We start from the raw sequence: 16,071 nt of genomic DNA, 5'->3' as shown, positions 1-16,071 counted from the left end.
GGAGGCTTTGGAGGAGGATGCTTCGCCTCGCCTGCTGCTTCTCTCTGTTCTCGCATGATTTGCCCTGGGAAAAGCCATTTTGCAAGGGCCCAAGAAACAGCAGCGAGAGCCCCGGCTCTATAGGCCAGGGAGAGGAGCAGAGAACTCGAGCCAAGGGCTCCTCTGGGAAGAAAGCGTGCTTGCCTGGGGGACTTTAGAGTCGCTGCCATTAGGGGACTGCACCACTGGCCTGCGTCCTCGCAGCGATCTCCCGGGAAGCATTGAAGACACCCGTGTTCTCTGTTCACCTGGCTGCCAGTAAAAGGGGACGGCTCCAAAAAGCAGGGCAAGGAGTTGCCTTCCCTCCTCTCCCCCCGGCACAGCAGAAAGGCAGCTCCGATCACACTGGCGATCACCAGCGCGGTGCTTGCTTTCGATGGGCTTCTTTCCCTCCCTGGGTGGGCAGGGGAGTCTCCCTTTTCAGCCCCGCGGGAACAAGCCTCGAAAGCAAGGAGGTCTCTGGCTATTGAAACTGCTTCTGAACTGCTCCCACCCACCCACCACCGCACTGAGGAAGGGAGGGTGGAGAATAATTCCCTGATGCCAGGCTCCGAGGCGTGGCATTGTTATTTTAAAAGGGGTGGCTTTTTTGTTGTTGTTTGCTTTTTGAAGGAGTTGCTTTAAATCCATCCGTCGTCTTTCAGGCACGCTTCAGACAGTCTTGCCGTGCCCTGCTTTCTCCTGGGAAGCGCGCGATGTGAGCTGACAGCATGTGCAGCTAGCCTGGGAACGGCTGGAGAAGGTGAGTCAAGGAGGAACCCGCATGCACGCACCTTGCCCTCCACAGCTCCTCACAAGGTAAGCACCAAACGACCCCATCACAGAGAATTTGACCGAGATTCTCCACGCGTCCCCCACCCCACCCCCGGAAGACATTCTTCTCTCCCCTCCCTCCCAGCAAACGGGCGAACAAATTGTCAGCAAAAGTTTTGGCACAGCGCTGAGTATCACTACTCGTTTCTATGTGGCCAGTTGCACTGCAGAAAGCAGCTCCGCGCATCAAACGGGGCCTGAAGACAACAGACCTCTCCGGTTGCTTCTGCCAGAAATCTGAGATGCACAGGTGGACAGCCTCTGAATATGGAGGTTCTTTGGCTAGCGTGGTTGATGGCTGTTCAGAGGCCTGCCCTCCAGGCGTTTGTGTCTAATCTCTTTCTCTGTGCCATCTCGGCCACTGCCACTGCCAGGGGTGTTGCTAAGCTCCTGAAAGATCTGGGGCCAGGGCCAGGGGACACAAAGCTGCATGAAAATGTTTCTGTTGATTTATATCTATGTATGTAAGTGCTGAAATAATTAGGTATTTAAACTTCACGGGAGGCAAAGCCAGACAGTTCATTTCTCATCCAAATGATCTCAAAAAAATACATTCTTCCATTAATTTGCATCCTACCCAAGGTCATCCCAAATCAATGGGAGATTATCCCCCCCCCCCAAGCTAAATTGCCATGGATAGAGAGATTTGGGGAATGGTTTGGGGGCACAGCAATATGTGAGGAAGGGAAAGTTAACCTTCCCTCCGCAGCTGCAATTGCCCATGAAAACCTCCAACCCCACCCCCATTCCCCACATTAGAACCTTAAACCTTGGACCACGGAGAGGCAGGCAGCTGGGACATCCTACAACTTCGGGTGGGGGGGTGGGACCAACTGACCGTCTTCCTGGACCCGCCTGGCACACTGTTGCTGTGGTGTTGCTGCCTGAGAGAGTCAGGGATGTTACCTCTGAGGCTGGACCTGGAGAGAAAAACCACAAGATCATTCCAAACCAATGGCAGATGTTTTCTTCTTCTTCTTCTAAGCTTAATTGCCACGCAAAGAGAGATTTTGGTGATGGTATTGCAACATGTGGGGAGGGCAGAGCTAAGCTTCCCTCCCCAGCTGCAATCCCCCTTGAAAACCATTCACGGTTCACTATATATATATATAGTGAACCACCCAGAGAGCTTCATCTACTGGTCGGTATAAAAAGGAAATGAAATTTCCAGCTGAACATCAGGAAAAACTTCCTGACTGTTAGAGCAATACGACAATGGAACCAATTACCTAGGGAGGTAGTGGGCTCTCCCACACTGGAGGCATTCAAGACGAGGCTGGACAGCCATCTGTCAGGGATGCTCTGACTTGGATTCCTGCACTGAGCAGGGGTTTGGACTCGATGGCCTTGTAGGCCCCTTCCAACCCTACTATTCGATGATTCTATGAGGCTGGGCAGCCATCTGTCAGGGATGCTCTGACCTGGATTCCAGCATTGAGCAGGGGGCTGGACTCGATGGCCTTGTAGGCCCCTTCCAACCCTACTATTCTATGATTCTATGAAATAATAACAACAACAACAATAATAATACTCACCCCCTCCATGGCAATTGAGCTCTTAAAAAACAACAACTCCGATTGGAATCAAGGGGCACTCAGGGCTCTGGGGAATAGATCCAGGGCCCTAGGAAAGAGATTTGGGGTCTGGACCCCAAGGATCCAGGCCTAACAATGCCCTTAGCCATGGCAATGACGCAAGGAATCAAGGGGCTTCAATGTGCTGAACTTTGTGTTGGATCATGCCCACTGGCCACCACCCAGAGATGTGCACAGAGAAATGTTCCCAGTGTGGGAATAGATGTTCTATTCCCACACTGGAGGCATTCAAGACGAGGCTGGACAGCCACCTGTCAGGGATGCTCTGACTTGGATTCCTGCATTGAGCAGGGGGTTGGACTCGATGGCCTTGTAGGCCCCTTCCAACCCTACTATTCTATGATTCTAAAGCGGGGGGGGGGGGGGGCAAAAGCCGCTTTCTTTTACTAACTGCTAACAACTGTTGTTTTGCATCCCCACCTTCAGCTCCTTCCTATCCAACATGGTGTGTTGGGCTGCCAAGTGACCAGAAGAAGAAGGAAGGCCTGGTTTCCTCCTGTGTCTTAAAGAGGGCAGGGACCAGCATGCGAAGCTTTTGATGGTAAGGAGATTAGTGGGATCATGGCAGAACTTGATAAAAAAAAAAGAGAGAGAGAAATTCTTGCAGTTTGAGCTGCTATAAAAGTTACAAGGTGATCAGCTGGTAAGCCTAAGAGAATGGGCTGCATTTTAGGGAAAAACCCCTAAAAAGCCTGCAACTTTATGCACTGTTTCAAGATTTCTTTCTTTATTTAGGTATTGATGGATTGATTTGAATAATGCATAAACCACCCTTCATCCATGAGGGATCCCATGCTCTGTATAGAACATTATGAAAAGACAAATAAAATACAACAGCAATGGTAACATTATGAGATAAGAGGAATAAAAACTATCCAACCACAAAAAAGAAAAAAAATCTTTTAAAAAATCATGTAAAAAGTAAGATGTCTGGAAAACAGGAAAATTTTGATTTCATGCCATAATGAAAGCAAGGTCAGGGCCAATCATGTCTCATGTGTGTGTCTGTGTGTGTCTGCATGCAGGTGGGGGGGGATTCAAAGGCAGGTGGTCACTGGCCACACAAAGTGGGGGTTTGTTGAGGAACATAATTTCTGACTGGAAAATTCCAGACAGCAATATTTTGTTGTAGGTCTGATCCTGCTTGTTCTAAGTGCTTTACGGAGCAATCCTATGTGGATAGGTGCCTAACCAATGCAAAGCGGGCGGAGTGTGGAGGGGATCTTCTCCTCCGTGTCTGGCTGCCTTGCATTCCCCGCTAGACAACTGATTTTGGCTGCCTAGCTGGGGACTTTGGGCCACAAGGGGGCAGGGGAGGGAGGCCGGACGACGCACTGGAAGTGTTGTACTGGCCATTCCGAGTTCCCATGCCTCCCTGCCCCCAGGAATGCCCCTTTTTGCCCCACTCCACCTTGATCTTCTTAGCGCAGAGCCCAGGGACGATCCACACTGCGTACAAGCCAGGGGGAAGGTGGCAGTTTTTCTGGAACCAACCACAGAGCACAATTAAACCGAACAATCCTAGGGCCATCTAGCTGCTGTCTCGTGGCCATAGGATTGCACCCTTAAAGAACCATCTCCAGAGAAGATAAGACAGGATAAGGATTCTTATCTTCACCTCATACGATAGACATCTGATTGTGTGTTTGTGCTCTTTTATTACCCCAAGCCATTTTCTGAGGTATTCTGGGGTGGTATAACACCTTGCAATCAGAAATGTATCTGTGGTGCAACAAGACATATGTATCATAAGCTGTCAAGGTAAAACTTTGGGTAAAACGTATTTATTATTATTTATTAAAAACCAATGTTTCTTGGTGTTGCGGGGTACTTCTCTACTCCACGACATTTTACATTTCTGTCTCTGGTGAGGAAATGTTCCCAAATGAAATCCCATCATTTGTGTGAACTTATTGACATCCAGAGTACTTAACACATTCTCCCTAGTCCAGTTTTCTTTGGATAATCCATGGCATATTTTTATACCCCATTTGCGTTACCAGGGTTTTCAGACATAAAAGTACCCCAATTGCAAAATCAATAGATTCTTGTGATGTTTGATGCCCCGCTGCTTTGCCATTTATTTTGTCAATAGGCAGTGATTCTTTTTTGCATATTCAGAAGCAATGAACACACCAATGGGTGAAGGGAAGACATTGTCAAGGGCTCCTTGGAGGTCTCTCTCTGTCTAAACCAGTAGCCAAGTCCAGACACAGACAAAGGAATTCCTTTCAAAGCTTTATTCTTCTTTTACAACTTAACAACTATACCAATTGCAACTAGATCTGAGCAGCACAGTACCTATGCCCTAAGTTGGAACAGTTGGTCCCCGTTTGAAAGGGAATTACTGGCAGACCCCTGAACTTAAGGACTAGGGAGAGTCCCTCCCCTTTTCCCTTGGAGCCTCTGGGCGCAGCCATTGTTTGCGCGCCAACCGGGCACTACGCCTCCTTTCCGCGCCCTCCATCTGGCGCCGCTCTCTGCGTCTGCGTCGCACATCCACCAAGTCTGCTATCTGTGCTTGGTCACTCCCTGGACTGCTAACTAAACTAGGAATGCTGGTGGGAGAATCTCTGTCAGCTGTTGGTCCTGGGAAAGAGTAGCGCGCTCCTCTCCCAGGAGCGACTGCTCTTCCTCAGAATCAGAACTACTCTGGGATTCTATGGGCTCAGTGTCCACCCTGACAGACATTTATTTAGCTAAAATAGGCTAATGAAGCAAGAAAAAGCAAGATAATACATTCAAAGCATAAAGCAGGGCTTCCCAATCTTTTTGGACCCATGGGCCCATTTTGGAATTTCAGACTGTGGGCACCACCACAAAATGCCTAATCAGTGGATCTACACTTTGGGGTCTACCTGATGTGTTTAGGGATCTTAGGCTGTGTCTTATGCAGCAAAAACTTCTGTTTTGTGTCTATTGGACACCACAATGTCTCTTTAATAAGTGATCGTCCAATTAGGCTAATTGGTGGTGGTGCAATACAGCTAATGCTTTTTTTAAGCATATGCTCTGGTAATGTCCAGTAGTTGCTTCTTTTTGGAAGGAGGTTATTACACAGATAAATTTTGTAGTGGAACAGTACATGCTGTTTTGGACATACTCTTTTAAATTCTTTACCTGATTCATGGAAATCAACAAATGGTCAGCGTGAATGGATTCTCTACACCCTTTTAACAGTGAAAAGTCTGAAATTACAATATTGGAAGAATGAACATTCACCTCCTATAATGCAATGGTTTGAGGACCTTACAGTTCTATCAATATTGAAATGGGCGGCATATAGACGGCACCTTCAAATGCACAGTTATTTGTAGATTTGGTCTGCTTTTGCTGAACCCCATATATAATTCCTAGAAAGCTGTATGCATTTCATACATACAGTCAGGGCCAGAAATATTGGAACAAGGATAACTGTTTTGGCAGTTGGCCTCTGTACACCACCACATTGAAGTTGAAAGGAAACACACGCAGATGGGAGCGAAGTCAGGACTTTCAGCTGTAATGCAAGGGTTTGACAAAAGTGGGCACTAACCATTCAGGAAGTACAGCCAATGGCATACACACACACCCATCATTGGTGGCTCATCGTAAGTAATGGAACAAACCAACATCATTTCAAACTTAAGGATCGCCTTTAATACCTGGATGAAAATCCTTTGCAGTCCATGACTGTCTGAAGTCTGGAACCCATGGACATGACCAAATGCTGAGTTTCCTCCCTCGAGATGCTTTGCCAGGCCTTTACTGCAGCTGCCTTCAGCTGCTGCTTGTTTGTGGGTCTTTCTGCCTTCAGTCTTGTCTTCAGTAAGTGCAAAGCATGCTCTATTGGGTTGACATCAGGTGACTGACTTGGCCATTGAAGAACATCCCACTTCTTTGCCTTCAGAAACTCTTGGGTAGCTTTTGCTGTCTGTTTTGGGTCATTATCCATCTGCAATATGAAGTGGTGTCCTATCAGTTTGGCAGCATTTGGCTAAACTGAGCAAAAAGTATAGCCCTATATGCTTCAGAATTCATCCTGCTGCTTTTATCAGCAGTCAGGTCATCAATAAACACCAGTAACCCGGTTCCATTGGCAGCCATACATGCCCATGCCATAACACTGCCTTCACCATGTTTGACAGATGATGTGGCATGCTTTGTATCATGAGCTGTTCCTTTCCTTCTCCATACTTTTCTCTTCCCATCATTCTGGTACAAGTTAATCTTGGTTTCATCAGTCCAAAGAATCTTATTCCAGAGCTGGGCACGCTTTTTTAGGTGTTTGCTGGCAAAGGCTAATCTGGCCTGTCTGTTCTTGAGCGTTACCAGTGGTTTGCACCTTGTTGTGAAGCCTCTGTATTTACCTTCATAAAGCCGTCTCTTGACTGTAGATGTTGGCAATGACATGCCTACCTCCTCAAGAGCATTCTTGACCTGGGCTGGCTAGATGTTGTGAAAGGGTTCCTTCCTCTTCACCCTGAGCAGAATTCTGCGGTCATCCACTTTAGTTGTCTTCCGTGGTCTTCCAGGCCTTTTGCTGTTGCTGAGCTTGCCAGTTATTTCCTTCTTGTTCAGGATGTTCCAAACTGTTGTGTTGGCCACTCCCACTGTTTTTGCTATCTCTCTGATGGGTTTATGTTGTTTCCTTAGCCTAATGATGGCCTCCTTCTCTCGCATGGACACCTCTTTGGACCTCATGTTGGGGGTTCCAGTGAACAGCTACCAAATGCAAATGTAACACTCAGAACCACCTCCAGGCCTTTTATCTGCTTGATTGGTCATGGGGTACCTAGGAAACAGGCCACACCTGGCCATGCAGCTGCTTGTCAGCCAGTCGTTCCATTACTTATGAGCCACCAACAATGGGTGTGTGTGTATGCCACTGGCTGTCCTTCCTGAATGGTTAATTAGTGCCCCACTTTTGTCAAACCCCTTGAATTACAGCTGAAAGTCCTAACTTGGCTCCCATTTGGGTGTGTTTCCTTTCAACTTCAATGTGGTGGTGTACAGAGGCCAACTGCTAAAACAGTTATCCTTGTTCCAATATTTCTGGCCCTGACTGTATCCGTGTATGTATCTTAAAAAGATGGGAAAAAATAAAAATTAAAAATAATTAAAACAACAATAAACACTTCCAGTGCCCACAGGGAGCGTGTTGGGGACCCATTCATGGGCACCATTGCAGGTGACTGTGGAAAACATAGCACCCGTGGGTGCCATGTTGGAAACCCCTGGTATAAAGCATACATTCCTTCAGCTACTAGGAAACCAGACATCTTGTCAAGATAAGATCAGCAGCAAACATAACCCTATGATGGCCTGGCCTGCAGCACTTGTTTAGAAATGGGCTGCAGAAAGGTTCTGTCTTCGGATGGTCCCAAGGCATCATATACTATCACCGTGACCTCTCCCATTCTGGACATGGTCCGAGGACTTCATACATTCTTGTAGACTGGAAAACAAGCAGCCTCAGCAACTGGCTGGCTGGCAGGCAGGCAGCCCAACACAGAGAGCTCTCATTTCTGCTCTCAGCTGGCCTTGACATGATGCAATTGCCTTATCTACCAGCTCGAGCACAGCATCAACAGGCTTAACCCTGGGAACTAGCATAGCTACCCACCCATCAGGTCAACAAACAGGCACAATGCCACTGTACACATGGGCAGGGGAATTCCGTGCACCACTGACTTTTGGATATATAATGTTCTTCCGTGTTTCTGTTACACCTGTGTCTGGGTTTACCCCCAGAAATGAAACAGTAAATGGCTAGTGGCTGAAATTTGGGGAGATTATGCAGGTGACAGAAGACAACAAAGCTATGGGAGGACTGTGTTATAGGACTACTTCTGTCCAAATTCTGCAATGAAAGGCACATTGGGGCAGCCCTTTAGCCCACCCCATTTTAGCAGGCTTAAAGGTTAGAGGATCAATCGTCACCTGCACCACCTTAGGACTGCTAAACAGTGCCATGTCTGGGTACAGTGTGACTTATCAAGGGAAGGGGAGTGCAAAGGGGGTGCAACAGTTCAGGTGCTGCCAATCCAGCAAGGTTTCTGCTGTGCATCTGCCTGTAGTACATCTTCACCATCTGTTACAGCCCACTGTGCATGGGCAGCTTGGGGTGGCTGCATCACACAGGCTGGGTGTTCCTCTCCCTGTGGCCACTAGTGGGTGGCAGCACTTAAGAAGGGCAAAGAACCCCCCAACATAAGCAGCAGCTGATCATGTGGCATAAGGTGAACGTCCCTCTCTTCCCTCAGGTGCATCTCATCTCAACTGTGCTGTTCAGGGACTGAGAGACCTGACAAATGCCCACCATGGTCTGCCTCTGCCTGCAGATAACAGCTGCGGTCATCTCCTTCATCAACTTGATGCTCCTCCTCATTGCCCTGGCCACAGATTACTGGGGAGTTGACAGGTTCCACATGGGCTTGTGGAACATTTGCAAATGGGATTCCCAATGTGTCCCACTTGGAATGGATGTGGAAGGTAAGATCCAGCCTGGGAAATGACAACTAGAGGTGCTGCAGTCAGCAAGACACTAAGTTCTTCCTCATGTCTTAATGATTCTGTTGTAGAATCTACTGTTGATGGGTCAACCCTCTGATCATCCTATGTGATCAAAGATAATCCCCTGCTGTTGCATATTCCAGGCACTTTCAAAGCCTCTGCCTTCAGGAAACTCTTTCTGCATTGGCCATCCTGCCTAAGAAGCCCTGTTGTACACACTGGGTTCTTGACTGGCATAGAGTGGTGCAGCCAGGGGCGGGGGGGATGACCACCCAGAGAGTGGACGGTGAGGACATCAGCATAGCAGCTGCAACTCCATTGTATTCTTCCAGCCATGATGGTGCCATGATTTGTGTGAGTTTAAAATACACAATTCAGAAGTTATTGGGTTTTGTTTTTGGGTGGCGTTAGCAAGCATTCTATCATATGTGGAATGAAGACACTGTTGCAAAGAATGGAATGGTGGCAGATGTACACCATTAGATGTCAAAACAGTACTTTTCCTCCTCTCAGTAGGCATCTGAGCATGCTCAGCTCTGCTATTCATCTCACTTAGACACTCTGCCAGCACGCTGTAGCCTTGAGCATGCTCTGTGAAACCGCTTGTAAAGACAGCTGCATTTTTCCCCTTCTTCAAAGACAGCCCTGAAAAAACTCAGAGTCTCAGTTAGTGAAATAACATCATTTAGCATAGAATCAAGCTTCACAGTCTTCTCACCCAGGGGTCAAGAGTCTGGATTATAAAGCTGGTTATGAGTCTGGGACCTTCTAGGGGCTCTTCTTGTAGACCTCCCCCAGATTAAATCAGCCATCTTTACTCTTTGTTAACCCTTTTTAGTACCCGATTAAAAGTTGGTGGTGGAAGAGAAATGTTAGTTGTGTGCTGCAGACCTGAAGAAATACAGAAGGCTGCATGAAGCCCCCGCCCCCATAAGAACCTTACGTCCAGGGTCTACCTAGTTGCAGCATTGCAGGTCTAACGTTTGAGTATCCCCTGTCAATCCAACTGAGTATGTATCTTAGAATACATCCAACGCTGCTGTTGCATTTCTGTGGGAATATGCATTTTTTAAAATTAATGGGGAATGGCAGAATGAAAGATGTCTGACAGTCCACAAAACACAGACAGAGCGGATTAAACAAAATCTGTACATCCTTAGTCATCCCACAGGTTGATCTCAGCCCTCGGCTCTCAGCCGGAGGTGAGCAGCATGATCTGGACCAGCACAAGAAGGGAAGACTGCATTTTCGAGAACCATCTTTCTATGCCTATCATCTCCTTGAGATGCTGCCATTGAGATGTCACTTGGACAATGAAAATGTGGTGAAGAAGTTTTGCACATCTTAAAAACAAATGACCTGTCAGAAGGGAGAAATTCTGCTATCCATTTGTTTATGGTTGTCTTGTTTGAAGTTGAGTTTTACTGCGCATTTTTATTGCACATCATTTTACTTAGAAGAGTATTTGTCGTGCATCAGTTTTAATGGGAGGCAAAATGACCTAGGGATGTCGTTAGCTCAGATGAGGTATGAAGGTGTAAATAGAGTAAAACTGAACCCTTTTTAAACCATTAGGATGAGCTAATCATAACTGATATTTTCATTGACCGGTTGATAAAAAAAAAATGAGAGTCCACTTAAAAACAGATTTGCTTTAGTCCAGAAAAAGTAGACAGGATTCCCCTACAAGATTTTCCCAATGTTGTGGCAAAAAGTAGTTCAGGCCCACCTTGGGTGCCTCTACCACTTTAAAAAGTTGGGGAGGTAGAGTCCTCGGAATGGAGACACTAGACAGAGACCTTCGACTCTCCCAGTAAAACAGGAGACAAGGCAGCCATGGCTTCTCTCACCTGTTCCTTCAATGGGCTTGTCATGCATTGGCCTGGGGACCTGCTTGTCACAGCAGAGGAGAGAGGAGGCAGCCACTAGGAGCATGGCGTGAATGGGCAGCTGAAGCCACCACTCCAGAGTCACTAAGCTATGTCCAGGTGGCTTGCTGAGGGTCAGGTGACTGGGATGGCATTGCACTGGTGGCAGGAGGGGAGGAGCGGACAGCCAATCTGTGACATGGTTCGCACAACATGATATGCCATGGTGGGTTCTCATCATGGGTTATTTCAGGGTAGCTTGTCATTATATCTGAACCCAGAGCAGCTTGTTTTTTTCATTGTGTTTTTTTTTCCATGAACAAGCCACCCGGAGAAGCCATGGCTTGTTGTTGGGTTGTCTAGGGTTGCTTCTTTTCTGGGTGGGTTCTTGTGAGATCCGAACCCAGTAGGGTGACTTCATCTAGGGTTGTTGGGAACAGTTAGAGGCCTTCCCAGCAAAAGCAGCAAAAACCCTTGCTGTGCCTTGTGATCTTGCCATCCTCCCACATTCCTTGTCAGTGCCGTTCACCCCGTGCTACAAACCATTGAGAAGAACAGACACCATCCACAATAAAGCGCTGTTTGTGTTGGCATATGTTTTTGGGGGGTCTTGCCAATTCAGAAGTCAGTTTCTATGAAATTTGCATAATTTCCCCTTCCACTTTACTGCTCTGCCTTGGTATTTGCATACGTTTACCAATCCCCCTCACTCCCTGCTCTCCTGTGAAATTTGTGTATCTTACCAATCCCTATCACTGCTCTGTAACCCATATGCATATTTGACAGCTAAAAAAGGGACCAGTGGAAGGAAGAAACAAGCATGATGGGGGGCTGGGACTTGAGAGCAGCTGGCTCACTTTTTTGGCGAGTGTGATTTCTTTGTAATTTCTTTCATGAAGCAGCCTTTGAATGATGTGTTCATTAGCAAACCAAGCACTGAAATGGAGGATGACATTGACAAGCATGTTGACAAGGCGGGGGAAATTGGTGTGCCGGGTAAATAGAGGACAGACAATCTTGTGCTCTTGCGAACTTGCAAAAGACCCCAAATAAAATGTTTTTAAATAAAGTTTTCAAATGTGTTAATAAGGCTCAGAGAAGTGTAGGCATTTGGTGATCTGATGTGGGAGGGGGGAGTTCCCCCATGAGTCAGCAACCCCAGCAAACCAATCGCAGAAAGGGTGCTGACATAAGGAAAGAGGAAACTAGGATTTCTGCCCCTGAGGCACTTGAGATATGTGTCGGGAGTGGGCGGGAGGACTGAGGTCGAAACAAGCCATGGCAAGCCACGGTGCACCCAATCGTCTGTCAGGAGTAATGAGCAAAGCACCAGCCCGCCATGGCTAATTTCTGGTGGCCTAGCATGACATAGGAAGTCACCCTATATGTATTTACATGGAGGTGAATGTGGAGTCATCTCTAGGGATGTCAGAGAAATCTCGAATGGATTCAGATCTGAATCTGATTTCTATGAATTTGTCATGGGAATTCCACAGGGGAATGGCATTTTCTGAGTCGCATGGATTGTGTGAAGTTGTGGGCCCTTTTTAAAAAAAACTTTCCAGACTTATAGGTACATTTAGTAGTGTGAAAATATGAAAGTTACTGAAAAATACACAAACGTATATGCCACTTTTAATACACACACACAAGGTTTTATACGTACATCTCCTATCTCTCTTCAGCCTCATCTGTGTATCACGCTTTACTTGTGCGCCGCTTTGCTTATTGATTGCATGCTGACTGATCTGAAAAAAAAAAGACAAAATGTTATGCAGCAGCAAAAGTTACATAAATTGTAGTGGATATTGTTGTTGCATTTTCAGAAAGTGATGGGGAGGAGGGGAATCCACTCCTGACTGTTGATGAGTGAAATGAAATCCACTTCTGTCAAAGAATCCATTCCTGTGAATGAGCTGCGTTGTTTGTGGGCGGGTGATATCTGCTTCTGTCAGTGAGTGAATGATGATGGAACAAAAGTTGCCTGACATTCCACAAAACACAGACAAAGCGAATTAAACAAAATCCATATATCCTTAGTCATCCGACAGGGTGATCCTGCTGGTAGGGTTGGCGGAGAATTTCTCCCTGAAACTTCGGGGGGCCGAGCGCCAACGTGTTCGGCCCCCCGAACAAGTTTCGGGGAGAAATCCTCCGAACCCCCCCCGCCCCCCGCACCCCCCCCGGGACGGGACTTACCTTCACCGAATGTCCCTCCCGGTGGCGGGTCCGGCCGGCGGTTCGGCGGGTGTTCGAGCGGGGCGGGAGCGGCAGCTGGTCTTTCGACCGGCTGCCGCCACCACCATTGCAATCAAAGAAAAAAAAACACGCCCCCTGATAGGCTACGTGACGATTCACGTAGCCTATCATGGCTAGATTTGCAAAGTCAGCCATGATAGGCTACGTGAATCGTCACGTAGCCTATCAGGGGGCGTTAAAAAAAAAAAAAACTTTTGTGTTCGCGGCAGCGCGAGGCGGGAAGCCTCCTCCCCGGCCTGAATTTCAGCCGGGGCGAGGCGGGAAGCCTCCCCCCCGGCCTGAATTTCGGCCGGGGCGAGGCGGGAAGCCTCCCCCCCGGCCTGAACTTCGCGGGGGGAGCAGTGAAGCACCTCCCCCCCACCGCGAACGTCCTTCGACGACAGGTAAGGGACTTACCCCTACCTGCGTCCACCCCTACCTGCTGGTGATGGCAATAGGTGGTACGGTAGAATGTTTTCATGGCAATACTGGGATGAAGTCTGGAGGCAGCTATTCAATGATACCTTGACAATGATGAGGACACAGGGCCAGCCCTACCTTTAGGCCAAGTGAGGGGGATTGGGTGTCTTTGAATGATAATATTGGGATTAAATGGGATGGGAGGAAATATTCAGTGAGACCTTCATAATGGTGACCATTGTCCCCTTCCCTACCAAACCCACCCCTCTCTGTTGGCTTCCTGCAGGCTACATTCATGCCACCAGAGCTTTCATGCTGATAGCTGCCATTGCTGGTGCTGTCTCCTTCTTCAGCTTTTGCTTCTCATGTTGCTGCCCGTGTGTTGACTTCAAAACCATGACCTTGATTGTAATTCTAGGCAGCTTTATAGAAGGTATTATATTTAAAGGTTTCATATTTCTTTGATTAAAAGGTCATTTGAAATGCTTCTATGCAGTCTCTTATCCATTAAGCCATGTTCAGATGTCACACATTCAGGAATGGAGTGAACAGGTAGGTCTGGTGGTGCACAAGTCTGATTGTTCCCGCTTGGCTCCTGCTTGGCTGCCAGAAAGGAAAGGAGAGGGGGAGGGGAGCACATCATCCATCCTGCACTTGGCAAGGAGCATGAAGTCTTGCGGATCAGCCAGGCACAGTATAGGTATTAGGAGCCTGTCTTGAGGGATGTGCGCATGAGCAAGACATGAGTTCATTGAAGTATTCCGAATCTCGTTCTGAATCAAATCCACATCAGATGGTGAGCTTTGCTTTTTTTCTTTTCCCATGAAAATCCATGCACATTTTCATGGATGTTTTTCCAGATGTTCACAAGAACTGTGCATGCCTTTGTAATGTACCCATTCTTCTCCCATTGATTAAGACGTACAGTACTTGTGACCATTTTTCAAAAGTACGCATTTTTTCACACACATTTTTCAAATTTGCGCAAGCTGTCTAATGCATTTTTCTTTGGTCTGCGAATCACACTGCAAGCTCGGAAATGTACGGACTTCAACTGAAGGCTGCATTCAAGGCCATATTCAGTCCGGAACCTGTGAACTGGCTAAATCCTGATGAAAAATGAACTGAAATGAATTTCGCATACATCTCTACTGGTCTTCAAAGCACTTTCATGCTTGGTCAACAAAGCGCTTCTGTCTGTCTGAATAACTGATCTCAGGACCATAAATGGGAGAATACATCCTCCAGGCCTGGATTGGAGCTCAGCCACACATGGGCCTGGCGAGGGCCTACCACCTTGCAACCCTCGTCTCCTTCACACTCTCTAAAGCCCAATCTGTCTCCTGCAAATATCTGACGTTCAACACACATCCCAGCAGCTCCCCTCTGTGATGAAATGTGGAGGGGAGTTCTGCAGCAGTGCATGGTTCCCCAAAGGGGTGTTAATACACCGTCTATTTTGCTCCTAGGTATTTGTGCCCTGATTGCCATGGCCACCTTCACAGGAGTGCACATTGCACACTATGAGCAGAGGACTTCGTATGATTGGTCTCTTGGTGTGGGCTGGGCTTCGGCACTCCTCTTCCTGTTAACTGGTGAGTATGTGCAGAACAGGAATGAGAACAACTCTCAACACACAGAGTTCTCAGACCTTCGCCCTCCCAACACACACACACACACACACACACACACACACACACATTCTTACTGGACCTTTGTGGTATATCTCAGTCCTTTTTATTACAAATCTGTTAGAGATGACCACCTCATGATTTTCCTGAATGTGTGGAGTAGTGCTGAGATTTCTCTCTTTATCTCACCTCTCTGGAAAATTTTGGCCACTTTGCAAAGGTTTCTCTGAATATTCTCCACCATCATTTTGTGCTGGCAGCCATTTCTCCCATGATGTTGCAGAACAATGCTAGGGTCATGGCATTGTGGAGGTCTCAAAATGGTGCCTAAGCTGCTCAGGCAGCTGCTGCTGCTGACACCACTTCCAATAGCATTAAAACAACAACAACCAAGAACTTAGGAAAAAAGAAAGAAGCTATTGTATTGCCATTGCTAGCAATGAGCCCAGCTCCAAGGAGAATTCAGTGAAATGGTATGTGTGGCTCCATCCTCCCCACCCATATCTGTATCTACTTCCAGGATGAAGAATTTCATGACTCCATTTGCACAAAGCTCTATTCTGGAGTCATTCTCCAAATGTACCACTGTAGGCTTCAGGTAGGGATGGATGGACTCACCTGTGCCAGGCTTCATTGGGTGCTTGCCTAGCCAGCCCTGTTCATAGCTCCTCACAAGCTTCTGGATGGCCTGGCAAGTGCCTGACGAAGCCACAGGGCAGTCTGCCCTCTTAGCAATCCACCCTTTTGCTCAGCAGTGGTAGCTCAGGCTGTTCTGGGAAGGTCATGTTGCATAATTGGTTGCCATAGGGGCCATTTCCACAATGTTACAGGCGTGAATGCTCCATTCACATCTGTAATGTTGCATAAATCTCCCCTTTATGCACAAAATGGTGGCTCTCTATGATGGTGGACTGCTCGCTGCCAGGCGCTTTCCGAGGTGTGGGTCACTCAGCAACTGGGTCCATGAGTGCC

The 16,071-nt window shown here is 47.4% G+C and overlaps 1 protein-coding gene and 1 long non-coding RNA gene across 4 annotated transcripts in view; one reads left to right on the top strand and one right to left on the bottom strand.

Annotated features, from left to right (window-relative positions):
* The first annotated feature begins 753 nt into the window (after positions 1-753).
* LOC146337819 (protein NKG7-like) overlaps positions 754-16,071 on the top strand; it is a 16,426-nt gene continuing 1,108 nt past the window's right edge. The window contains exons 1-5 of one of the 2 annotated variants that reach the window (XM_084815314.1): positions 754-837; positions 2,874-2,988; positions 8,693-8,921; positions 13,755-13,901; positions 14,938-15,063. In XM_084815314.1, the coding sequence (XP_084671440.1) occupies positions 8,741-8,921; positions 13,755-13,901; positions 14,938-15,063 (454 nt within the window). In that variant the 5' untranslated portion in view covers positions 754-837; positions 2,874-2,988; positions 8,693-8,740. The remainder of the gene's footprint in view (positions 838-2,873; positions 2,989-8,692; positions 8,922-13,754; positions 13,902-14,937; positions 15,064-16,071) is intronic. The other variant, XR_014785105.1, reaches the window with a different exon arrangement.
* The window catches only part of LOC146337818 (uncharacterized), a 14,906-nt gene continuing 9,958 nt past the window's right edge, over positions 11,124-16,071 (bottom strand). For both annotated transcript variants that reach the window (XR_014785107.1, XR_014785108.1), the window contains exon 3: positions 11,124-12,558. This is a non-coding gene — a long non-coding RNA (uncharacterized LOC146337818). The remainder of the gene's footprint in view (positions 12,559-16,071) is intronic.

Source organism: Heloderma suspectum, chromosome 10 (genome assembly GCF_057233095.1).
Source record: "Heloderma suspectum isolate Gila_16-S chromosome 10, 16-S_ref, whole genome shotgun sequence".
Classification (NCBI taxonomy): Eukaryota; Metazoa; Chordata; class Lepidosauria; order Squamata; family Helodermatidae; genus Heloderma; species Heloderma suspectum.
The sequence above is the reverse complement of the archived record's forward strand: the minus strand, read 5'-3'. Positions and strand labels throughout refer to the sequence as shown.